General features: G+C 40.6%; 1 protein-coding gene across 10 annotated transcripts in view; it reads right to left on the bottom strand.

Annotated features, from left to right (window-relative positions):
* LOC122983699 (rap1 GTPase-activating protein 2-like) overlaps positions 1–27,148 on the bottom strand; it is an 81,132-nt gene that overhangs the window by 1,289 nt on the left and 52,695 nt on the right. For 3 of the 10 annotated variants that reach the window (XM_044353696.1, XM_044353695.1, XM_044353691.1), the window contains 18 exons: positions 18,443–18,527; positions 12,581–12,616; positions 8,904–8,936; positions 8,478–8,699; positions 8,253–8,356; positions 7,422–7,500; positions 6,827–6,880; positions 6,048–6,131; positions 5,814–5,914; positions 5,154–5,283; positions 4,639–4,794; positions 4,126–4,197; positions 2,594–2,680; positions 2,324–2,464; positions 980–1,129; positions 635–744; positions 410–511; positions 97–217 (listed from right to left, as the gene is read on the bottom strand). In XM_044353696.1, the coding sequence (XP_044209631.1) occupies positions 97–217; positions 410–511; positions 635–744; positions 980–1,129; positions 2,324–2,464; positions 2,594–2,680; positions 4,126–4,197; positions 4,639–4,794; positions 5,154–5,283; positions 5,814–5,914; positions 6,048–6,131; positions 6,827–6,880; positions 7,422–7,500; positions 8,253–8,356; positions 8,478–8,699; positions 8,904–8,936; positions 12,581–12,616; positions 18,443–18,527 (1,867 nt within the window). The other 7 variants (XM_044353701.1, XM_044353692.1, XM_044353699.1 and 4 more) reach the window with 6 other exon arrangements.

Raw genomic sequence — 27,148 nt, 5'->3', positions numbered from 1 at the left:
ATGTTTCCCCAACTCAGTAAATGGGACACATTGCTGTTTTATGACACAATTTCTTCTCATTGAGAGTGTTTGAGGCACAGTGTGTGTTGTACTCACTGTCTCTAGTTCTTCCAGCGCTTCTGTTTCTCCCGTGGTGCTGCTGAAGCTGCTGGTGCTGGATGAAGAACGTGAGATGTTCGGTCTGCCGCTGCTGCACTCCTTCAGTTTGATAAACGGCCTGAGGAGGAGAACAGAAGCGAACAGAGATGAAGAGAAGCTGGAAATAAGATTTTATGTAGAAGAATGGGGGAGAAATATTCACTTCCAATGACAATTGAATCTAAAATGACCTTTTGATCACACATCTGATCAAAGACCAACTTTCCTCAATTGGCCTCTAGAGAGTTTAGAAGAGAAATTTATGTCTCACCTCTCTTTGTTGGGGCAGATCTCAGGTGAGCTGGGATTGGATGATGTCTCTGACCTCACTTCCTGGGAAAGTGGGCAGATCTCGGCAAGCTTTTGGTCACTGCTGACAGAAGAAAAACACATTAGTGGTAGCAACACTGTAAAGACTTCCTGGTCTCCTTTTACCTGCATGAAAACACAGACAATGTTGGTGTTTGAAGTGTAAGAGTAAGGCCTAATAACCAACCTGCGTGTGTGTTTGTCTGGGGTTTCTGTGCTGGAGTGGAGACGAGGGAAGAGTCCTGAACGCCGTTTCACTGGACTCTTCAAGGGAGACTTGGCTGACAATGCTGGGGGCTGGAGAAGATGATGAAGAAGAAAGGATGAAATTTAAACTCTTAATAATTAATTCAGATGAAATTACTGTTCATTTCTGATGGCATGATGCACTGGTTGACAACAAAAGCTCTATCTGCAGGTGTAATTTCCTTTTTTTAACATTTAGAACCATTTTCTAATGACATTACACGATGTAGTGACCATCATGACTGATGATGCTCTAAATATCCATCCTTCCCGGCCCTCTACTCACAGTGAAAGTGCTCTTTGTGCACTCGCTGGTGCTCTGCGGCAGTCCTCCTCCGCTCAGGCTGGCTGGGACCCCACCTCCTACGCCGGGGCTCCTGTGGCGGTGAGACCCCACCATGGTCTCCATGGAGTGACTCCTGACACGCATGGCTCTCTGGAGGAGAAAGAGGAAACAGGAAATGAGTGGACAAGTGGGAGGAGGAGAGGACAAATGCAGAAGGAAGGAAACATTGGTGGCAGGGATACATAGAAGGACAGAAAGGGGATGGATGTTGAAAGAGCAATATGGAAGCGAGTGGAAAAAGCTCAAATGGGGGATTAATGTTCTTCTTATAGATTATAAATAGGATTATAGATGCTATTGCACAGTACAGCCACCAGAGAGCGTCATTCTCCAAGAAAGTACTGAATGAGGTGGAGCTGATGAATGAATGTGTGTCTAGCAAGTTGCATGATTTTAATGACTTCTATAGTTTGGTTCATTGATAACAAGAATCAGAAAAGCTTATTTAAAAAAAAATTAAAAAATCAAATAAATAAAACACAGTAGCTATAACATCTTGGTCTGTTTTGCTATATGCTGCAGATATGATGTTCTAATTTTTTGAAAGCATAAACACAAAACAACATCATAAAAAATAATGTTTATTATCAAGTGGTAATCCTCAGCTGTATTTACAGTGATGCAGACAGGTAATACACAGCGACTGCCAGGGCAGCAATGAGAACGGCGCCCCCTGGGACTGACTGCAGAAAGTGCAAAATAGCTGTCCATAATGCCTGCGAAAAGTGAGAGCCAAATTGTCATATTAGTCACAGAGTCATCTCACTCACTCACTCTCACACACACACACACACACACACACACACAGATGGAAATACATATTCTAACGGTCCAATTAACATCAATGAGCCTTTAGTTGTGGACAAAAGAGTGTGTATAGACAGTGAGTGATGAGAAGGAAAGAGCGAGGCGAATGGGAGAGAACAGAAGAAAAGGATAAAGAATGAAAAGAAGGGGCATTTAAAGGCAAAAGTGTCACATAAATACATGAGTACAGAACATTTGTATCCATTTTTACACACATATACAGTCAATGCATATGCCTACACACACGTACACACACTTGGAGTATAAGGTCAAAGTATTTAAGCTTAGAGAAAAGCAGCAGCTACAGCGCTACTGATGGTTTAGCACCTGAAGTCATCTTGCAAACCTGTGACATTTAGTTGACCTACAGCAGGCAAACCTCACACTCTGTGCTGTAATAGCGCTCATTAATAATACTGAATAAATGTCACACAGGTGAGAGAAGATGATGCTACTTTTGTCCATGGTCATGTTCACCTTGAAGGTTTCCAGCAGACCCCCGTGCCCCCCATTCTCCAGCTTGTCCTCCTCTCCCGCCTGGCCCAGACCCAGCGTAGCCTGACTCTGTCTGTGCAGCTCATCGTGGAGGTTGTCCAGCAGTGCAGCTCGCGTTCGCCCCTGGAATGAGTTCACACGCACAAAAGTCACACATGAAAGCATTTGGATAGGGATGATTGTGGAAAAAAGCTGAACAGTGATTGAAGGCACGCTGTGGCGTTTGAGGGCAAGTGTGCATGCGTGCGTCACCTCTAGTTTGGCGAATTTGTCAGATTTGTAGCAGGCGTTTTCGGCATTGATCAGCTTTGTCAGCAAGAAGTCTCGGAACTCAGGACCCTTGAGAGAAGGAGAGAGAGAGAGAGAGAGTTAAATGATGAACAAAAGGGGTGAGGGGCAGGGAAAGGAAAAGGTGACCTTCATCAGCACAGTGCAGATTACAGTATTGAAGCACACTAAAACAAAACAAAAAAAGTGTGATCACAAGTATCAACCTCACTGGTTTAAATTCTCATCTGCCTCAAATCTTCTTTATTTGTGCTTATAAGCTGAAAATCATGTTTCAATAAGTACCTGAATGTTGTACTAAGTCTGGAAGTCAGGTTTTGTTTCTAATGCAGTTTTATGGGATCAATACAGGATCAATTTCCCCTTTGTGACACTATCTGAAATAAGCCAACTGGTTTTAGCTAATGTCACACCGAAAGATGAGGAGGAGAGTTTTTTGGATGTGCAATCAAATGGTAAACTGTGACTTTAAAAGAGCATGTTTTAATACTTGCAACTATAAATACTGTATTGCCAGAGGTGGGACACAGTCACTGTTTTCAAGTCTTGGCTATGAAGTCTGGAGTCAAGTCCCAAGACAAGACCAACAAGTACCAAGTCAAGTCTAAGTCCTAAACTTTTTGTTTTGAGTCCTAAACAAGTCATTATATGCCCCAGAGTAACACTTTAGTTAACAGTATCTAACATTTGCTAAACTAGACTAAAAGAAATAATGAAATTTGTAATTTTTTTCCAATAACCTTTATAATATTTAAAGGAATAGTTCAATAATTTGGGGAATATATTTATTTGCTTTCTGACAGAGAGCTAGATGAGAACCACTCTCATATCTGTCTGTTTCAGCAGACGGTTAGCTTAGCTTTGCAGTAAGACAAGAAACAGGGAAACAGCTAACCTGCCTCTGTCCAAAGGTAACAAAAAAGAGTAAAATGATAAAATCTAAATTTGCCATTTTAAAGGGATTATGTGCCAAATGATCAATATACAAGTGGTATCAATCTACTCATCTACTGTAACTCTCTGCTAGAAAGTGAATGAGCACATTATCAAAGATGTTGACCTATTCCTTCAAAAGCAAATGATCAGGTGTGTCTTGGTATGTTATCCCTGTAACACAATTGCAATCATTTGTCATGTCTGGGCCAAGTGCATAGTCCAAGTGGTAAGTTATCATCTTCAGTCTCTGTCTGCTGGTCAGCTATCCCTCCTTCCCTCCTGATTGGTTGCCCTTGGATTGAGACAAAGTATATCCACCCAGCACATCATTCATAACATAATTCTTAATCTTGGGGCTTGGGGAGCATATCAAGCCCAAGTGAAGTCATGAGTCATTGATGTTAAAGTCAAAAAGCAGAGTTATGTAAGATTCGCGTCATGAATCTGAAATAATTCAGATTCATGACTTGAATCTTACACAACTCCAGTTTGACTTGAGTTACTGCTAAAACTCAAAGATGCATTTTTCCCTGTCTTCTTCCCTCAGCTCTTTATCTCACCTTCTTAAAGACAGCTGGGTTTGGAAGAGGGGGTCCAAAAGGAGGCACATCCTCCCTCGCTGTAACAGACACCTGTGCATGTAAAAAACAAACAATAGTCACACATTATTAACATTTATTATCCAGAGGGTTTCAAGAGGAGATTTCAAGCTGAGAGCATGAGGCGAAATCGGAAGGAAACTTGGGAACACTTTGTCATTGCGAGTGATTCATCATGTACTTTGGTGTGTCTCTGCTTTTCCAGTTATTTATAATTTGTTTCCTGAACCAGTATCCAGCTAACAGGGACAAATATCAGTTTCAAAAACTATTTACAGCTTGTTTGAGCTCAATTATACCAAATATACGGAAATATACACACAAGACAAAAAATCTTATAAATATGTAAAATACAATACAAAAAGCTGCAAGGTTATGAAAACTAACAAGCTATTATGCTATATCTGCAGATTTATTCATTTACAGTTATTACAGAGGAGCAGTGTCATTTCCACACACTGGTCTGGTTTGTACCTTGTATGTCGTGTTCTCTGTACATGGGTTCTCAACCTGCACCAGCACATAAGCATGCAGAAAGTTGGAGGCGATCATGTCTGGGACAAACGGTGTGGACTCTTCCTGGAAGACTGCTGCCACGATGTCATTTCCTATGTGCCTTTTCCTCTGGAGCTGAAGAGGCAAACACATTCTTTTTTTTTTTTGTTTCTGTAGCAGAGGAAACTTTTAAAAGAAAAGCACGATGTATAAGTCTTCTATCACACATAAACCATAAAATGCAAAAGGGATTTATTTGTTTCTAAGGAGGATTTTAGCAGCTTCACATCAAATAACTTTCCAGCTTTTGATTGAAGCAGTTTTAGCAACAGTTTATGAAAAAGCTATTTCACAACGAGAACAGCGAGAGACAACATCAGCTACACCTGAGCAGTTCGATATTGGCATTTTTGAGCCAAAGCATCCTCCTTCAGCAGCTAAATCCACTGCGCCTTCAGTGTAATAATAATAAAGCCAAGATTAAAGCCTCGTACCTGCTGAACGTCTCCCTCGGTGAAGGGAAGCTTGGTTGACACGTGGAACATAATCTCTCTCTGTCTGAAGACAGTGTAGACAGATTCAGAGCCTGTCTGTCCATGGGACACATCCAGCCCACCGCGGAACCTGTCACAATATCAAAGCACGCTGGTCATGTTCACTGTTTGGCCTTCTCCCTTCAGTAACAAGATAAGGTTTTAATTCATGTAATTTAAATGCATATGTCAGTTTTTATCATCCTTCAAATGCCACTCAAAATATTGTGCAGTTTGCCATAATCTATCAGCTACAATTAAAAGACTCAGGTAAGGAAACAGTAACAGTCATGAGTGTAATGCAATAGAAAAAGCCTGCAAGACCACACAATACACATGGCTCTGATTATCTGTCTATGTGGCACTTTCTTTTCTAGGATATGATTCACTAAGCAGTTTATCCCGATTGCACGCTGAAGCCAAAACAGCAGGACAAGTTGCTTGAAGGTTACAGTAATTAAATTGATTGCAATGCACTCCGATGGCATCTTTCTTTTAATCCTTGTGCAGCCTTATTTTAATGGTTATTTTGCTATGAATTCTGCCTTCTTTCCTTATGTTTATCCAACTTTACTCTGCTTCTTTTCCCTTATTCATTTGCATTCTACTCCCGTCTCTCACCCTTTAAAATCCTGAAGTTCAATATTGCCACCCAGGATACTGAGAAACTCCTTGAACGCCGGGGTCTCTTCATTGTTCCCAAACAACTCTTCCTCTGACGTCTGAGAGGAAGAGGAGTGGAAAAAAATACAGAACAGGAGAATACAAGGAGCAGAACGGTGTGAAAGATCAGAAGCTGTATTTAAAGGCAGGCTCAATTTTAGATCAATGTAAAAGATCAATATAATCACTCACCTGTCCAAACTTCTGGTAGACGACTCCAAATTTAAAGGTGTTGTTCACCTCATGCTCGTCATAAGCCACTATCAACTGAGATCCCTGTGCATGAACAAAAACAATTAGTTCTTACTTACTCCCTAACTACTTGCTGTAGTAGTTTGGAAAACATGTTTTTTTCCTAGCCAACATGTCTCCAGGGCAGATTTACTGGGCCTGTGTTACGCAAGGATGACATGCGGGAAACTGTCACAGCCCCCAGCGAGGGCAGTGATCTTGTCGCAGCCTCTTGCAGACTGAGACACAGATGGTTTGTTTCCTTCCCTGAGGCAAGGACTGAAAGCATGCTCCATCACACCCCTCCAGTGGGCTCACAGGAGGAGAAACAGATCCATCGTTTCCATTTTAGAGACTTGTTGTATTATCAATTGTTTTTGAATAATGTACTCGCTGAACAGGGTGGATTTTAGAGAGGTAGGGGGGCTTTATGAGAGGTACAATGTGAACGGTTATGCACTTTGTTTAGTTAGGAGTAAGAGAGTGTTGGTATAAGGACAGGTGGGTGAAGCTGGCAGATGTAATGCCCCGTACATGAAGTAAATGGCATTGAACATTTATGGATTTAAAGTTATTATTAAATGTAGCATTAGTGCTTCATACAGTGTCCCTTTGTGTCTTAACAGAAGGAGATGTAGGTAGGAAAAGGTAACTCAGGTCAGCTTGAATGACTAAATGTATATCTGGCTACATGAGCCGGGGACAGACTGGTGATGATGAGGTCATGATGCGAGACTCACCCGAGGGTACAGGACCGGGTTGAACTTCAGTCCTGTGGCGTCGTCACACAGCAGCTGTGAGAAAAAGAGACTCACTGAATTTGACAGATACCATAAGAGAGCGATCTCATCATCCATACTGGAAATACAGTATATCCACGGTAAGACTCAAAAGGGAAAAGCTTTTTCATACCACTGAGTTTAAGTAAAAAATATACATTTACAAAGATAACAGAGTTTACTGTTCACATTTTTATTTGCAAGTTAAAAATATATTTCTAGCTACAGATGAGGGAATCTTTGTGCACTTAAATATCTAAAAGTCATTATAATACTTGGTTTGTAATCAGTAAATATCTCCTCACTGGATCAGTGAATCACACGTCAGGGTAAAAATCATCAAGTGCTGTTTTTTTAATGAGCTGATAAAAGTGTCGGATCAGTTAGCTGCTGAAAAGATATCATCCTCCTTCCGTCTTTCTTTCATAAAAGAGTGAGCCAGCGTACATATGTCAACCTGGCCTTGCTACTATACACCACATGTTTTCATTATGCTGTGTGTTTTTAGAGTGTAGAAAAATGCATGTGGCAAGTCTATTTTTGAGCCGTATCTTACCTTTGCAATCTGAGGTACACTGGGCAGCTGGTTGATGCCTGATAAAGAGATCCTATCATGGACTGTTTTGGTCCTCGACCTGCAAGGAGATATAAAGAGAAGCTGTGCTTGAGGGGTTGTTGGGAGATTTGTTCCATCAAATAGATTTCTCAACATTAATGGTTTAGGTAACAGCATTTCTCACAGAGTTAAAAAGAGAAAAAAGACAGCGACTATCGATGGGCAGTTTGATACCAATTGATGTGATACTGTGTTAGTGGCAATTTTCAGAGGAGCAGAATCTGTATTACTAGCATTATAAATGTCAAAGAAGAGATTATCCATCACCTGGCCACAATCTTCTCTGCAGCCTCCACAATAACAAAGTGCAAACATAGCATTACTTGATTGTTTTTCTCGCTTGTTAATGAAAATGTCACCAACTGTGATAATGACAGGGAAGCTGTCCACGACAGCACCGCAAATCTGTTCAAACATATCAGAGTCAAACATGACAAAGAGCACACAGAGCTGCAACGATAGAGGAGGGAGGAGGGAGGAATAAGACCCAAACAAAGGCAGCATTCAGGTAGGTTGCAAAGCTGCTTTATTATTGTTTATATGAGACTGGTAATGGATCGAAATCCAAAATTTGCAGCCCATCACTAATAGGTAGAAGACAAGAAGAGAGAAAGCAAATGAAGATACCAGGAGAGGAGACAAGCTATAGAGGGAGTTAAACCTTGACTCAGTGAAATACGGTGTTGATATTTTGTTTCTCACGTTATACCTAAATGCATGAAATTAAGATACTAAGACCATTAGTCTCAGTATGCTGCATGTTCACAATACCTGAGCATGATGCGTAGGAATTCCTGTCCCTCACCCTCCTCGTGTTTCAGAGACATGATGAGGTTGCCTATGCTGCTGCCAGTACAGTAGTAGTTCATGTGTTCCTGGATGAAGGGGAGAGAGAGAGAGATTTTTGGTCAAACACAATAACAGACTCTCCCTGCTACAGACACAGTGAAACTGACCTTAATACATACACGCACACACACACACACACACACTCACCTTCCCTAGGAAGTGTTTGCGGTATGCGCGGGCTGTGCTGTTACACTCCAGGCGGTGGCTGTGCCCCCCACCGGGACTCATGCCCTCTCCTCCATCTTCCTCCTCACAGAAACTGGACTCTGAGGAGGACGGGGTCCCAGCTGGAGCCTCCGCATCCTCAATCCAGTAGCCCCCAAACTGTGGCAGGATTACCTGGGGGTATGGACCACCTTTCTCCAGGACCTTAGATAGGAGGGCAGGAGGAGAGACAAAAATGTGAAAAAAAGTATTGTAGCTCTGGGGCACGCACAGTTCTAATGATAAAAGAGCAATGTGCTTCACCTTTAAATGTATTTTCTATTGTTGGAAACACTCCTAGCTAGTGGTTACACATGAGACAGGTGTAAATGTGTGATTTGAGTGCATTATGTGAGGGAGATGACTCACATCTTCTATTCGTGGGTAGGGTATATAGTCATCCTGTAAAAAAAAAAAAAGGGAACACACAACATTAAAAATACACATTTTAACATACAGTGGCTGAAGTTCACTGACTTTCACCACAACGATACAGCTGCAAGCAAAGCCACAAGCACAGGCACACAGGGTGACACAACGTGTTATGCCAAATGAACTCTCAGGTGATGATGCAACAACCTGAAATGCACAGTCATCAGCAAACATCAATGAGGGCATGTCACCCCTTGATGATGTCAGAGCCTTGAGACAATTCTGTTTTGATTCAGTAGCCCCCGGGGTTAAGAGCTGTTACAAGCCTCTAGTTGCTCTGGCGTAGCACGGTTCCAGTGTATGACCTCTAAATACTGCTGAGGCCCGTCTGCAGCGCTGAGAGAACAGTGCTACGGACAGCCAGTCATTTATATTCTGCAGCAGCGGGGAGTCAGGATACTGACAGGCAAGAGAGGATCAATTGACAGTTGGAGTTCATTCAACTTATAATCAATCAGATCAGGAGGCTATTGATTTTGTTCTTTAAAAAGCCCTGAGAAAATTTTGAAAAGTGCTCACAAGGGTGTTAAGAATCTCTGAAAGGCTGACAGATGAGACAAGAGCAACCACAGAGGAAACTGGGAGGCATGATGAAGAAGTGATGGAGGAAAACATGCAGAGAAACGACGGACATCATGACACAAACTGATGACATGTGTGTGTGTCTGGTGTCTGGCCACACCTTCCATTTTTTGGTCTCTTCAGCTTTGGGGACCTAATTAGTGTCCGTATGCAGCATGAGGACGGAAAAGCACAAGGGTCAAAAAGCAAGATCTGTTCATTTTTGCGCATCACACACTGTCCTGCCACACAGCACTCTTGTTTTCAGACCTCATCGTCTCTGTTGCCAGATGACAACTGGGTGAGTCATACATGCTAATTCACTTTTCCTACACACACATATACACACACACACATACAGGTAATACAGACACTTAGTCATCCTCCCTTTCTCCAGCTTCCAGACATGATAAGTCTTCCTTTTCTCATTTGTTACAGTATTTGGCAGCAGCACTGAGGCTTTTCAGTCTGCAGTGTTTTGTATATACAGTGTATGCAGATATGAAAAAACCAATCTGGTAGACACATAGAAAATTGGCCAATTACAGTACAGGCCCAGTGGAACAGCTTGCGTACATGAACGAGAACAGATGTAAGGAAATAAGCACATGTATGTGGACTTCTAAATAAACACACACACACACACACACACACACACCATCTAATGCCACCAATCATACCAAAAATCAGGCAACACACACACACACAGGCACATTTCTAGTCTGTAATGGTCTGAGCGCATATTGATGCAGCAGCTGTTACAGTCACAGGGGAGTCATTGTCAACAATACGAGACTGATCACAAAGGCGCCCTTAAGAGGCTTCAATTTTCAGTCATAGAGAGAGAGATGGAGACAAGACAAAGGAAGAGGAAGGGGTGGGTGAAGTTAGGAGAGGAGGGAAAAGAAGAGATGGGGATCAAATAGGTGACCTTCATCAGCACCATCCCGATTACAGTATGGCAGCACCCTTTGAACACGGAGGGATCCAAATGTTATAGGTGGCAGAGCTCAAGAAAGCGGGTCGATGCCAGCTGAGGTGCAGAAAAGACGGATGAGGGGCACAGTTGTGTGTACATGAGACTCTTTGATCATCAGGCTGCATTGACTGACTTGTCATCTACCTGCTGCCTACACTTTTCAAATAACTATGCTGATGTCTTCAGTCAGCGTGTCCTGCTGCATGTCCCAGCCCCTGTCCCCATAACTTCTGTGTCATTATAGGGAAAATTATTATTCAAAATTAAAGGATGAGGCCGATGCTTTCTATGTTTTCCTTATTGTCAACTAATCAGATGAAAAGAACAAACCCAACAATGCGTTAGTCCACATCTAGATACTATCTACTAGTGTTTACATTCTTGAACGACACGTGACTACTCCAGTGTTTACTTTAGCCCTGTTTCACACTGGCACCTTTTAGCCCCGTGTTTAGGCGATTTTCAGGGGATAACCACGTAAACTCTAGGCTAAACCTGGCCAGCAAGCACTAGGCTAAAGTCGGAGTTAGCCCACTTTGAAATGTGCCAGGATTGTGCCAGTGTGAAAGCTTTCTCAGCCCGCGGCTAAGGCCAACTCTGTGTCCTAGAAATTGTGTTTATATACTACCAATTTGCAACAGTAAATACATTTTGCAAAAAACGTAATGCTGCATATTTATGTTTTTAACAAGGTAATGAGGACATGTTGCTGATGAACATATTGGCCAAGTTGCAAAATGTTTGCTGACAACGTGTCAACCACAGCATTGTTTTTTCACGGTCATATTAAGGCACCCACAGCACTTGGTTAAGGTTATGGATTGATTGTGATCTTGGTTAAATACTGTAAAAGTCAACAGTGGCTCAAAGCACAAGACATCATGTTTTTACTTAGTTAATGTTTAAACAAAACCACAGTCTACAGACTTTTCTTAACTTTACCAAAGTGGTTTTGTTGTCTAAACCTAAGCAGAGGGGGCACAGGATACAAACCTGGTCTACAGTGTCAAAGTCCTGCAATCTGTACACCTGCCATTCAAACCAACATCCTCCCTATGACTTGCATAACTTTGGCTACACAGGCAATTCTTGGTAGGAAAAATTTAATGTTGAATTTTGAATTTCCATGGCATTAATTTGTTGGTAATAAGAAATATATAACTACCCTTTAAGGGTTTGGTTTAGAGAGGTGGTGAGAGGTTTTTTAGGTAGACTAATGAGCTGTTTTTGTGGGTTGCTACATTAAAACTACTTTCTTTGCTCTTTCCTTTCAGTGCCTGGTGACTTCACACCTACTTGACTGTAAGTCTGCTCAGCTGTGTATAAGAAGGGTCACTCTGTTCTTAAATTATGAATATTTCCAGTGACTAGACCAGCTCACGCATCTTGGAGATCGTGATCGAAATCATCGTGAACCATGAATCCTTTTTCCCCACAAAAAGAACCTCCAAAAAGCCCTTTTCTCTCTCTTTGGATCTTCCTTTGACCGCTTGTTCCCTCGTCGCCTTTTTTTGAATGTGTCTTTCATTTCTAACCCCCCAACCTCCTTTCTCCTACTCTTCTCCCTTTTTACATCACTATCTGTCCTTAGACTACCCAAAGCTGTGTCCTTGGGGACTTGTGGAGGGCACAAAGTGGCCACATACAGAGAGAGACAGACTTTGTTCAGAAGAAAGAAAAAAAATCAATGAATTCCATACAGAGGATGAGAAAATAGTTGTACGCCAGTTCAGTTAATTCCAGTACTACTCTTCTCTGCCCCCAGCATGCCTATTATCCAATCTGAGCAACAGACTGAACCCAGCAGGCTGACCTACTGTACACTGATTAAATCATCAACGTCTGTCTCATCCATGTATATATTAATCCTGGTGGTGGTCAGAGAAAAAGAGAGGATAGACGCTATCTCATGAAGTTAATTCATGTTCTATATGGACATGCAGCTACTGCACATTGGCAACTATTGCTCAGACATTAAGTCAGAAAGGTGAGGAGAAACAGAAAGGAGAGAATAGACATTGTGGAATTAGGGAAAGGAATATGTCAGAGGAAAGAAGAAAGAATTGTTTCATACCTGCATTCTCTCCAGCATATCGAAGAACTCTGCAGACTGAAACAGAGACCAAGGAAGAATACAAAATATGTCAAACAGGGTGTAACAATGCTAAACTTTGACTTCCACAGCCTTCAAATCTACTGACAGCAAATACCATTCAGTCCGTGCAACAGCTCAGTCGTCACCCTGAAAGTTGGCTCTAATTTGCAACTCATACAAGTGTTTTGACAACACAAAACCCAGATGTCTGAATTTAAATTTCTTACTTTCTTACATTGGTAACATTAGTGTTGACAGCAGCAGATCTCACTGACCAGCTTCACTGTGTCTGACACTCTTCCACTGCATAAACATAGCTGTGTCAAGAGGGCAGGGCAGTTGAGATACTTTCCCAACAGCCTCTCACACCCACATGCACACACGCTGATAAGCAACCACTTCCTCAGATAGTAACACACACACACATAAACACACGCTCACCCGAACACATGCATCCTTAAGTGCGTTCACACATCCTCGTCCCTGAGGTCTCCACCTTGTCACATAAACAAGCTGTGAGGGTGATAATGGTCTGCATGCTTTGTGTCTTGTGCTCAGATTTTGGCGCACGTATGTGATGTGTAATCGCAATAATGTGTGCAGGGTGGGTTTAGGCTATACACACTCACTTAAAAGTCACGTCAATTCAGGCACTAAAATTTAACTTCCTGTTCTAAAAAAAAAAGTCTGGTTTAGAGGAAGAAATTAAGAAAAGCATTCTACAACAGCAGCCCCATGCTTCCTCTTTAGATGGCTTCTACACAGTACACTGCTGTTGAATTACAAAGTCACTAAATTGAAATAAAAACTAAAAAAACATCAACTACTGTATGACCTACTTTAAATGACTTTGACAGCTAGTGCCACTCACACACAATTACAGCAGCGTAGGATGCTGCCCATTCAATACCACCATAAAATACAAAGCAGGAGGAAACCAGGAACTGAATTCCCTACCAGTGAACTGTAGCTCTTTAGCTAGGAAGGTCTGCCGCTGGGGGAGTGTTTAACTGGTGTTTTACAGCCGTTTGAATGACTGTATTCCAGTAACAACCTGTACATTACTACATTCTAACAGCACTAATAAAATTAATGTTACTCTCTACGCTAGCTACAGTACTCACAGGTAGTTGAAAATCTATAAATCTATCACTCCCTCTGCCTTGCCGACAGAACCACATACACATACAGAACTTATCAAGGAGTTAATATTAACTAGTTAAAGGTGTTGTAAGCTGATACAGCGCTGTGGCTGGACCTGTGGAGTCAACACCAGAAAGCACAGCTGTCTATATCTGTTAGGTAGCAGCTTTAGCAGTCAACACATGCTCTCTGCCAACTGCACGTTACCATGATGTGTGTGTGTGTAAAAGTAACTGTGAGGGCAACAGGAGAAAGAGAGGAGAGGGGTTAATAGATGTTTTTTTCTCAAAAATAGCTTCAGATCATTTGTTTTTGTTTTTTTTCCCCTCATCCTCACAAACTTGTTGACCGTGACAGTTTAGACTGTCTCTCTAACCCAGCAACAACATCTGCATCTCTCATCACCCATGGCAACCCGCTGGGGCTACCACAGACTGCAGGCAGATTAGACCAGCTGCCTGCATGACTGACAGACTCACTGGCTGCTAAAATTCACACATATTCATGTAAAGTCATGAACATATTATATATACACATTGACAGCAATGATGCCATGTCACACACAGGGACAGCAGCCTCCATGTCTCATCATGTTAGCTTCAGGATTAAAGGAATATTTCAGAATGTAACATGAAAAACAGTAATTGAACTGAATTAAGCTACTCCAATTGTTCTGTTACTTTCTTTTTTAATTTAATTTTTAATCTTTGCCCTTCTGTTTACAGTCAAACTATGACAAACAGACAAGAAATGAGCGCCATCAGCATCATGCTCTTCCTATTATATCCACAAAGTCACTTGCTGTTTCCAGTTCAGTTCTGTTTGCGATATGTTAGAGGCTTGTTCAAAAACAACTGTACCTCAGCCAAAGTTAGCACTGCATCCTATCCTATATCCACAGACTCTTCTCTGCTGCTCACAACACAACTCTTCCTCTGGGTCTAAAAGGCGAAGGGTGGATGAACAGATGGATCTGAGAAAGACAGCCCCACCCTCTCAGCTATCAGATGCAACACCCTTATAGCACTGTTACAGCAGAGCTCTGTCAGATCCATTACAGGTACTAGAACATGGCACACTGGTTGATATTTACGCTGACACACATCGGTATTTGATACTTCAGTCAATACTGTTTTGGCTTTGTCTCTGGGTTATGAAAGATTGTGGTGAAATATGGTACATGTGGGAGTAAATCTGCTATAAATAAGACATGAAAATGTAGACGTTTCAGAGATGCAGAGTCTACAAAAGTGTTTCTACTGTTATGTGAAGTTGTAAAATCTTCCTAAACTAGATGTAACATGTTTTGAAATAAAATTCTAGAGTAGTTGTGTCTGACTACTGAAACTGCCGAATGCTTTTATCTGATCTTGAACCCCTCTAGGTATAAAATATTTAATGAATTCTTGATTATATTTTTGATAGCAGGATAGGATGATATCACCTGTAAAACAGGACAATCAATGAATTGAACATCACTGACTTCTAAATGTGTTTGTTCACCTTCAAGCTTTTTCAAACTCAGCATTATGAAAGTTCACCAGACAGCTAGCCCTGATACATCTGTTCATTTCTAAATCTTGTGAAACTTCATTATAAAAAGGGAAATGGCATGTAAGTCAGTTAACACACTAATCCAACCCAAACAAGCCCAAACTAATCTGAACACAACATTATAATGTATATCAAATTACTCCCAGTATCAGACTACCTGGTTAAATCAAAATGCAGACTTACCTTAACAACAGCAGCTAAAACATGTGAGCCCTCTCTGTATCTGTCTTCCTCTTATTCTTACCTCCCTTCTCTATTTAGAAAAGGACTTCCCTCTCTTGTGCTTATAATCTCCTTTTTGCCATTTAACGCCTAAAGCTTAAACAGGAAAGTCAAGTCAGGCAGCAAACTAAATCGTTTGTCAGAACAGAACAGGTCATTCCAGTGTGCATGTGTCTCCACAAAACACACACAGATTCTCTAACACTGTCTAAGTTTTGTTTTTCTGTCTCAGCTTGACAGTTGACTGTTAACATTATACATAGTGTGAGTCACTATAAAGTCTAAAACAGAAAGAAATGTGTGACTGAATGTGGCTTTGACAAACACATACACCACTGACAACTGTGAGAACTGACATCAAGAACTTTTATTTCCTACCCTTGAAATAACTGTATATGTTTAACCACCACCACCTGATCTCTGACCCTAAACACATGTGCTAACCATTTAAAATGGTTCTTTATGTGCTTCACCTTTCTATTCATGAAAGGATGTTCTGTCTGCATATATAAATTCAAGAACATATGCTAAACAGCTGCAGAGCACAATAGCTCCTAATGTGCCAGGATGTATGTGTACCAGGTGCACAAATTCCCAATTTCCATACCAGTGTGTCCGTCCAGAAGACTGTTTATAACCACTGTACAGGAGGGGCAAGGCCAATAACTACGTTGTGTAGCAACAACATGTAGTCTGTGCAATCAAATGCGATTTTGTTTTTTTTTTTTTTGTATTAATGAGTAATGCATTATCCAGCACAGCTGAGGATGAGATAGCCTGGCATTAGAGCTGTGACTAAATTATGAAATATCATTTTCATTGCATGGATTTTCCCATGGTTCAGCTCTGAGGTTTGAGTTATGTGATTGACACCATGATTACACCAAAACATATTATATTTTTGCTTACGAATCTGCAGGATTTGCAGTTAAGTCAGTGTAGTGTATTACTTAAATGTTTAATTTTTTAGGCTTCAGAATAATCTGTGGTTTGTTCACACATTTTTACAACCTTGTGGATGGATTTGATGTCGACTGTGATTGTAGGAAATTATAAGGTTCATAACTTCTTTACCAGTGTGACACTGATGATGAATATCTGACCATTAGACCACTCTGGCTTACAGCGAAATTGTGGGTTGCCGATTAATAATTACCAGAAATCAACCACACATCAAGAGGAAAATGAATGTTTTCTACTTGAGTTACATTCCTTTCATGTATCGTGGTCTTTTATTTTTCCTGCCACGGCCTGACTATATTTCAATCAATCAGCTCTTTCTGTCGTTCTCACCGTGAGCAAACTTTATCCTTCCCATTCCTGTCCTCCTCTCAGCGCTATCTCCCTCTGTGTTGTCTTCAGCAGATTCAATAATGATGGCTTAGTTCAAGGTGACATACTGCAGAGCGTGGCTCCCTCTCGCAGGAGCCATCATCTGTTTCTTGTATATCACTCTGGTAATCTGCCTCGTTGCAATACATACCTCTCTTTTATCATGCTCGAGGAAAAATGGAAAATATCTTCAGAGATGCCGTGTGAGTAATGAATGTCTGAAAACATCACAACTTACAATCTCGTATAAATGTTTTCTCCATATGTGCAGTGCTATGATATGTCACCATATCAATCAGTGTGAAAAAAACACCTGAGAAATTTGATCTTCTATAGTCTGACGGATTTAATTGGGACTCATTATTCAGCTTTTTTTTTTTTTCAATTTGCAGAGTCACAGCTTTGGCTAAACTTTCCTTTGACGACAGTTTGATTGAACTTGGCAATTTCTGGTCAGGATTCCATTAGCTGAAGAATAAAGCATTAAAGTAACCTTTTCCTTCTGTAGTTGGTCATGAATCAGTCTTCACCACACGATAATTCAATTGCATTTCCTTTTTATAACACAACCTTATTTGGCATCAGAGACCGAGCCCGAAGACTCCAAGTCGCAGCAGAGCTACAAGTAAAAGCAGCGTAATGAGAGAATATGACACCTAGTAAGATAAAGACCTTGAGAAATAACTTAGGGGCCTGGGCGGACAATCCCTCCCGCCACACAGAGCAGGAACAATGTCCAAGTTAGTTCTCTAGACTCAGCTAATGTTCATAAAGAATAAAAAGCAGAGTAATGAGTTCAGCAGTCTTGAGAAGAAATTTAAAGTCATTTGAAGTCAGTTCAGTTCCTGCATGAGCTTTGGGCTCTTATTCTCTCTGCTTTCAGCTGCAACCCAACAAACATCAAGCAGATGAAAAAAAAGTATTACATCACCCAAATCTGAAGTCAGCACAACTGGGAAGAGTGGGGTTCAATTTATACAATGACATCACCATGTTTACTCTCTCTGAGTGCAATATTGGAAATAAATTATGGAGAGTCTTACTTAAATAGAGGTTGCACTAAATTGAATTTGGATAGCCTTGATGACCCTGAGTTTACACGCTTTACAAAATGACACAAAACTTAAGTGCCCAACCTGTGGAGCATGTATTTCATTATTCAAATATAGTGTATCTACATAGGTATTTAGATGGATATAAATTAAATCTTTAAAATTGTCATTTTATTTAAAAAAAAAGGCTGTCAGAGTATAATTTAAGTGCAGAGTGGACGAGAAAATAGTACCATGGATGTTGTGACATTAAACCATACATCAGACATAAAGACCTGGCTTTGCTTTCAGTGTAGTTATGTAATATGTCATGTTGTGAACTTTTAGTTCTTGTGACATTTTGTCACTGAACTGCTTTGCTTGCTGAAGCGATTTCTTAATGAGGGTAATCAGAATCAATAGATTTTCTTGTAGGCCTGAAGGTCTAAGGGGCAAAATGAAATGAAAAAGTCAGTAAATCAATGTCTATCTAAAAATATGTGTGTGTACAGATGAACAGCCAACCATATGTGTGCACATGTGTGTGTGTGTCTCCTACCTTCATGCTGGGCGGTGCAGTGCGGGGTGGTGAGGGGGGACATTCTCCCAAAGGGACATTGGAGATGTTCAACAGCTCCTGTTTCCTGGAGAGAAAAAGGACAAAACAAAGAAGAAACAAAGTTGATTTACTGATGGTTATGACCACAAAAGTGTTCCACATTTGATCAAAGGTCACGCATCCTCATTTGTTAATGTAAGACATTTTGGCTGTAATTTGTTTAGGCTGATACACGTCCTGTCCTTTTAGTATAGATAAAGGACATGGTTTAACCACTATTTCCCCCCTAAAACAGTCATTATTTTTGCCCAAATTCGCAAAAATTCCCTTGAGTATACAAGTGCGTGTGTGTTGCTTTGCATATGATATAGTGACCACTTCCTGTTTTTGCATTGGTTTGAACCCTTCAGTCTCATCCCTCGTTGACTGTGTGTAACTGCTGTGGATGTCTCGTTTTTGCAAAATGTGTGTTTCCTCAATTCCTCTTTCAGGAACTAGACCTGAGCAAAAGAGGCAATGAGGGAAATAATGAGAATGATGCAATAATTTTATTTTTATCAACAGTTCCCCTCAAGAAACTAAAATCAATGGTTAACAAGTATTGTCTGTGTAGCCATGGCCTAGTAAGCTCTCAAACACCACTGTTATATATTAAAGACCAACAAAGAAAACCCAAACTATTAAAAACACATGAAAGATATACATTTACAGTATTGCATTCATAGATGTAATTTCAAAGGTACTAATTATCAGCCCTAATTTGGTCAGCTATATGTAAAGCTAACTCAACAGCTAAATAACCAGCTAACGGTACAGCTATCAAACTGCTACATGAAAACAGGGCTGGAATTGAACAACTGAACTGCTAAATAAAAAGCTGAAATTAACTGCAAAAACATAACATCAAACAGCAGACAGATCACATCTGGTACTATTCTAGATTTCACTCAAAATATCACCAGTATTATGGCAACAGGTTTGGATCCTATTTTATAATTAGACAGTTCTCAGCAGCAGGTGAGTAGTCCTTATTTATTCACTGTAAGTTTTTTCACTGCTGTTAGTCTGGTAGTTCATATATGTGGTTGGGCTATAACATACTTTAAACAAGGAGTCATGCAATTACAATGCAGTCTGTTTCTTTAACTTTTTAATTTTCTACAATCCAGGGTTTCAAACTGAACCAGAGAGCCTGTTAAAAAACATGCAGTGAAGTATTAGGTAGGTCTCCGCTGTTTTAATATGCTCTCTGGAGTCCCAGGGGCTGTCAAGCAGACTTGAAAAGTCATTTGGGGTTAGAATCCTCTTCCCCCTTTTTTTTTTTTTACACTTTTTACTTAGAGGCATGAGTGCACACTAATGATGCCAGATGTTAAACGTTTAGCTGTCAGGGTGAGACAGCAGGAGGGTTATTTTGACCCCAGAAATCTATTCTGATCAAATTCAATAGTTTTCTGAAGTAGCAACTTCAGATATGATGATTGGTGATGGACATCTCTCATCCTGAATATATGATCAAAAAATCTAAAAAGTTTATGAGCACATAAAAGATAAAAAAGGGAGCTCAGGTGCAGTAATCTGTCTCCAGCCCTGCTATGGAGCTGCAGAGAGCACTTCAAACCACAGACACCGGTATCCATTTATCATTGCCTCTACTCCAGTAGGGCTTGTTGGTTATAAATTGGCAGTCATTTATAACCTATAGCTTGTTGCTTTACAATATCATGTGAGACCCTTTTGTCCTTGTCCTGCATATAAATGTTGCGTGAAATGTTTAAATTGCAAAAATGAATGTGGTACCGTGTGTGGATTCATTTTGCTATCTGGGTTTCTACCGGAGTGTTAAGCTGTAATTGATCACTTCAGATTTAGTAGATGGAAGAGCAAGCCGAGAGATTTAATTGAGTGTTTATGTGAAATGAATATGCCACTTCTTTCCTTTCATTAGCTGAAACCATAATAGCTTGATCTCTATTCTCTGATGTAGCTATGTCAAGTGGTTGTGAGCAGAAAAGCTTTCAATCAGACACTGTAAAAATGTGAAATATGAGCTTGAGGTAGTGATAGCTTGCTGATGTGGAGCTCTGGCATACATGATGCACCAAATGATGGCTTCATTCTCACTAACAGGTCCTCCCCTCTCTGGTGAATTCAATAAGTAACAATTTTAATCCTTGACTGTTCAAGTCTTAAAATGTCTACTGAGGCACAAAGACTCCCAAACAAAGAAAAAAAAAAATCACAGCCAAAGCACACTGGAGTCTTCATTAACCACTTCAGACCGAACCTAAACCCTGTTTCATTTTTTGGCAAGTTCTTCCCACAGGCTCAGCATTCACACAATGTACCACTGTGTCCCCTTGTCTATGTAATACTGCAGCATGTTAGCTCACAGTGGTCAAGGGTGGACAATGTTGGAATGAGCGTCACACACCAAAACAGACTGAGAGAGTTTACAGTGCTGGATGTTGTTCATTGTTCTTTCTCTTTGTTCTCATCAGCCTGACGTAAAGAGGACAGCGTGTGTTTTCGACCACTGACCTGTGAAAAGCAAAAGCTTGTTCAGACCACTGTCCCTGGGGCGGATCCCCGCTGTGTGTCTCTACATGACGACACCTTTCTTGCTGACTTACACGCTTACTCACACCTGCACACAGAGATGCTTTTTGCAGAGGAAAATTGTGTGTGTGTCCGTGAGAAAGGGAGGGAAAGACGAGGAGCTGCCGTCCTTGCCATCTGGGCTGTCTCTGCGGTGATGAAACAACAGCTACGTCACAGCTACTGACTCCCACCCAGGAAGGGAGGGAGGGAGCAAAGAAACAATTTGGGAAGAATAGGTCATGGAGAAAGTGAGTCGGGGAGGGGAAGTATGGAAAGAGGGCTAAATGAGAATGTGCAGTCTCTACAGGACAATTCACACAAGCCCTTCTGAGTTTGTCCGTCATTCGACCCTCTCATGAAAATGCACTTCTATGTTTATACATATATCAATCCACACTGACGCAGAGACTTGCACATGTGACGTAATCATCATAGGCAGTCAGTTTAATAGCACAAATCTCCTGTTGTTTCTATGCTGTGAACTTATTAACTGTAATGAGTAATCATGTTCCCATGTTTTACCATAGTGGGCGGCAGAATTACACCGTTAGTGCCAATAGTGAATAAAATCAATGAATCATTAAATTAAATAACCCTGTTTTCTGCCTGTAGCTATACTCCTCATGGGGCCTATTTGAAAACTATTTTTGTCAAAGTCAGTGTGGATTGATTGGACTGCTTCATTTGAATGATTCATTAGTGCTTACATGCCTCTCACATCTAAATTTTGAGGGTGGATATCTGGTAAGGAAAGTGGTTTGCTTAAGAACATCATCAAATGGCGTAATATGTAACATTGAGGCAAAGACAAAAAGGTGGAGTGAGGCAGGAGAAGTGGATTCTGGTGAAGGAGAGTGAGGTAAAGGAAAGAATATGGGAAAACAAGAAAAAAGACAAAGAATGCTGAAAGGGGAACCAATGGGAGACAAAGATACAAAGTGGAGTAACACTAGTAGGGTATCGTGTTGTTAGTGTTAAAAACAGTCTTTTTAGCCATGCTGCTAACATCTAGGGATGGCAATGACAGTCGCCAGTCCTGCACTGCGGTCCAGACTATTTATCTCAACATTTTTTGGATGGGTTACAAAACAACATTTGTGTTCCCCAATCTTAATGATGTGTCCTCTAGCACCACCATGAGGTTCACATCTCTGCTTTTTAGTCAAATGTCTTGACAACTGTGAGATGAATAACCATGAAATTTGGTACAGAAATGCATGTCCCCCTCAGAATTAATTGTAATCACCCTTAACCTTTTATCTAGCGCTATCGTCAGGCCTTTTTTTACATGTCCAATACTGCACTTTTTGTGTAGCGCTAATTAGCTAATGTTAGCTTGCTAACTCGCTAAACTAAGATGGTGTACATGGTATTCATTAGCATATTAACATAGTCACTTTGAGCATGTTAGCATGCTGATGTTAGCACTTAGCTCAAAGCACCACTGTGCCTACGTAGAGAAAAAGTGGGCTGTAAACACCACTTCATAAGATGGGCTTTGAGCAATCAATCTGGGCTCTCCTTGATCAGGGGTGACTTTTCTTTGTTTTGTTGATGCCTTCATTGTTGGCTTTGAGGAAGTAAGCAAGCCAGACCGTTAAATGAAATTATAAGGTCAAAGTACATTCAAACCTCTGGCTCCCAGCCGCCACAAACAACGCATGGCAGTAATTTCCCGGTGAGCCAAAGTGCAGCGGCTGCCACACAATTATATTATTTCAGTGCACAGTAAAAAGTGACTGTGTGGAACATGCGGCAGCTGTGCGGGTTTGTCCGACTCTCTGGCTGGGTGCTCTGCCAAGAACAGTGAAGTCACCTCTGAAAAATTCATTCATCCACAACAATAAACATGCTCTTTAAAGGATTTTAGGAAATTGCTGTTGTTGGGTGAATTTCCTCAAATGAATGAACAAAGTGTAACTCTATCACCTGGAGCTAAGATTAAGTGGTTGTAAAGCTGCTGGGCAAAAAATAGGGCAGATCTTGCTCCACATTTACATCCAAACTAGCACAAGATGTACCTTTCTTGTACAGCAGCATGTCTATAATCCTGCTGGCATTTGGCTGGCACTAATTATGGTTGATTCAACAGTAATTACATCTACACAGTCATCATGTTTATCTAATGATGCCGGTAATGTGCGTGTTTGTGTGTGTGAGAGAGAGCGAGCGGGAGAGATTGTAATACATCTCAGTTATTTCATGTATTGATTACACCCCTGAGATAAGGTTAGCGGACACAGAGATAGACAGGAAAAGAGTGATAGAAAGTGTGTGTGTGATGGACAGCGCACATCCCTACATGATGGATGGATCACAGGAAAAGGAGACAGGAAGATGAAAACATGAAATTAGGGGATGGACGGTGCAGAGAGGATAAAAATAAAAAAAACAGATGACAGAGACAAAGAGTGAGGAGAGGGTGAACTGAGGGTCGCGGGTATGAAGCCTATATCCCTGGGGCTTACTGCGCACTCCTGTTTCCAGTTGGGCTTCATATTTGTTATGAAACTTGATAAGGAGCCTGATCCTCATGCCGATTGGCCAATTACACAACTGATGGCTTCCCTAATGGAGTTAATAAAACAGTAATTGGAGACAGAGAAAAGGAGAAAGACAACAGCTGAAAAAGATAGAGAGCGTAGAGGGCCGGGAACATAAAAAGACAGCCTGCTGTGGGTAGAAACCATCAGCCCTGACATATATTAAAGCAGACTGAGAATAAAAAATGACATCCCACAGCAGAATCCTGTGCAATATTACATATTGGACATGGCAGTTGCAGCTCTGATAAGCACTTTGAGGGGGTATAAATAGAAGGTATGATGAGTATTGAATGTATTTAATCAATGGTGCTAAAGATTGACTCTTCCAGTTTTTTTTTCCAAACTTTTAGCTATGCTAGTTCCATGGTTAAGGTCGACCAACCTAAAATATCTAAACAGCTATTAAATGGATTGGTATTAAATTAAAATAAAACATTTCTGGTCTCCAAAGGATGAAACCTACTGACTTTGGTGATCACTGTTTCTCTGGCGCCACGATGAGGTTGACATTTATTGTTTTGCGTGAAATATCTCCACAACAATTTGAAGGATCGCAATGAAATTTAGTACAGACATTCATGTTCCTCTCAGGATTAATTGCAATAAAACTATACATGAGTGCTACATTTGATTTCAATATTCTCTAATTTACTTTCACTGACCGGGATGCTCTTTTGCTGTCACTTTTTTCAGTTTCGCTACTGAATTTGTCATTTTTGTACCACTTGTTTTACTTCTAGACCATTGAGCTGTCCCTCCAAATGTAACTGGCCAATGGGGACACAGCCCTGTAAGACCTGCCTACACAAGAGCTTTATGTCAGAACTGAAAAATTCAGAAGTGAAACTGAAAAGTTCAGCAGTGAAACTGAAAAAAGTGACAGAGAAAGAATATTGTAATCAAGTGTAGCACTCTTGTACAGCTCTATTGTAAGTTTTTATCCTAAGGTCATTTTTTGGTTTCAATGTTTTTTTATTCACATACAATTTTTTTTTTTGTTTGATTTTGGGAGATTTTGTTCAATTATTCAATTGTCATGAAACAAATCTAATCCCATCGATTGTGGAAAACTATAACTAAAGTTCATCTGTTATAATGTAGGATCAATTGAAGGGCTGTTTTCATGTCTTCCAACGCCCTTTAAACAGCAGTTTACATAGTGCTATATATCAGTTGTCAGTGCAAAGTCCACTCCACATGGAAGTAAGAAACCGATGTACTGTATGAGTCAGTCAGCTGTTGAACAGGAGAGCTCAGGCATCCAGGACATGTGCAGATATGTGGAGAGGTCAGAAGAGCAATAATTAGAAGGCAACTGCACTCTAAGTCACAGGCTGTTTCCTGTGGGAACGTCAAGCCTGGCCCTTTCTCTCTTACTGTGATATGAATAGATACGAAGATGACAGCGGACAGGAGATAAGACTGTCCAGCCAGACAACCTGAAACGCTCTCATTATCAATAAGAGGAAGAGATGTAGACAGACAGATAGTGAGGGGGTGAGGAGGAGCAGGAGAGCAACAGGTCTCTGCTGAGAAGTGCCATCACTGCTTTTATAAATTAATATATGTATTTGTACAAAAAAAAAATACTGGTCCTTTAACTACAGAGCTGGCATGTAGAAGTAAATAACCTTTTCATTTAGCAGTTCTGACTAAAGATAGACTGGAGCACTGAAAATGGATTTTGTGCATGTGTGAGTTTTGTCGCGGGTGTAAACACATTTCATTTAATTTCTATTAAACACATTATACAAAAATGTATGCACAAAGAAAAAACAACTAAACACACACTTCATTATTCACTTCCTTTCAATATCACTTCTTAATGTGACAGCCTGAAAACTATGTACGTGCACATACTGTGTGTGCAAACACACAAAACCTTGAAGTTGCTTGTGTTTTCTCTACCATGTTCATATTATTTTCTTGCCTTTTTAAGAAAAGAAAATACTTTATATCTTGCAATCAGTTAAATAATTAATTATCAACTCACATACAATACATTTTCCATAGTTTGCACACATGAGGGCAAACAAAAGGCAAATCTGTTAAATCTAAGTAATTTCTGATGTGATGTGATGTGCTGTTGCCTTTTGATCACAAAAAGACTGCCTGTGTTGAATCTTAAACTCAAATAAACCTACAGAATTTCTGACGAAAGTTTCATCACTTAATCTTCCTAGCCTGCAGGCCCTCTAACATTTATGTCACCCACACAGCTCGAAAGACTCAATCTGTGCCTCTGTCAAACTGAGTACGTAGGGAATAAAAGTATGAATCAGCTTGCAGGATTGTCTGGGCTACAGCCATCCTCCTCTCTCTGTAATCCTTCATCTTTTCCAATTCTTCTCAATTTCTTCCTATTTGTCTCTTTCAACCTGTCATCTTGGTTCACTTTATCGCCTTCCTTCTCTGCCAACGTCCTCCCCCGTCCTCTCCTCTCCTCGCTCAATTATTTCTGTAATTAATCCAAGTGTTAGACTGCACCGACACCAGTGAAAGGCCTCGCCCTCTCCAGGCACACATCTGACACACACAGTCCCGCCCAAGGAAACTATGAGTATGTGTGTCATTCAGTTCCTCCCAAAGAAACCAGGTTAATTATACTCTAAAAAGTTTGTTACCCCAGATGATACTCCAATAGCTCACTGTAACATTTAACTGTGCTCTGTGAAACACTCACCAAGACCTGCAGCCAAATTATTGACTTAAATACTGACTTGAAAGATCACAAACGGGCTTCTCTGACACTCACACGCACAGGACATCTGTGACACTGAATTTACATCCAAACACCAAAGGGAAATACAACAAGCTGGTAAAAGGTTATGAACTGCAGCTTTTGTCTTAGCTTTGAAATGTCAGTGTTGTTTTCTGTCTGGCTGCCAGGAGACCTCTGATAGACATTTACGTGTACTTACTTCTCAGCAGCAGGGAGACACTGATAAAGGCCAAGGGCTGAATCATGTTTGTTTCTTTGTCTACGGTTGTGCATTATGCAGTTAATCACACTTTATTTGGATGGTAATTTGAATATTAGGTGACTATATCTGGCGCATTCACGTGGAGCCCTTTTATCTAGTAAACACCTGAATAATAGCTCATTCTGAATTTTAAAAAGTAGTGTGAACACCTGAAGAGATCAAGAGATGTAAGTGTTTCACACGTGTTTAAAATGATGAAAAGGTGTTATCTAAATGCTCTTTTCAATTACTTCCTGTTTTCAGAATATCTAGTCTAGGCATACACACGCTGATGTCATTCAAATTTGCTCTCCGGTAAAACGCTTCAGTCTCTCTTTCATATTTTGTCATTTTCAAGCTCAAACAGACACTCCTAATATGTCAAGAGCTTTGGCAAATGACAAAAAATGAGCATCTTTATTCGATTCTCGACACCATAATGCGCTAATAAAGTGTGAACATGCATTTGAACATATTTTGTAAAAATGACCATTACTCTCTTTTGGTTCACTAGATCTAAGGGTCTGCATCAGGTTTGGATTAAACACATTTGATCTGAGTGAGCAGAGGTTTTTTCGTCCTTTGGCAAAGTACTG

Source organism: Thunnus albacares, chromosome 6, assembly GCF_914725855.1.
Source record: "Thunnus albacares chromosome 6, fThuAlb1.1, whole genome shotgun sequence".
NCBI classification, from domain to species: domain Eukaryota; kingdom Metazoa; phylum Chordata; class Actinopteri; order Scombriformes; family Scombridae; genus Thunnus; species Thunnus albacares.
Note: the sequence above shows the minus strand (reverse complement) of the source record. Positions and strands in the feature narration are given on the sequence as shown.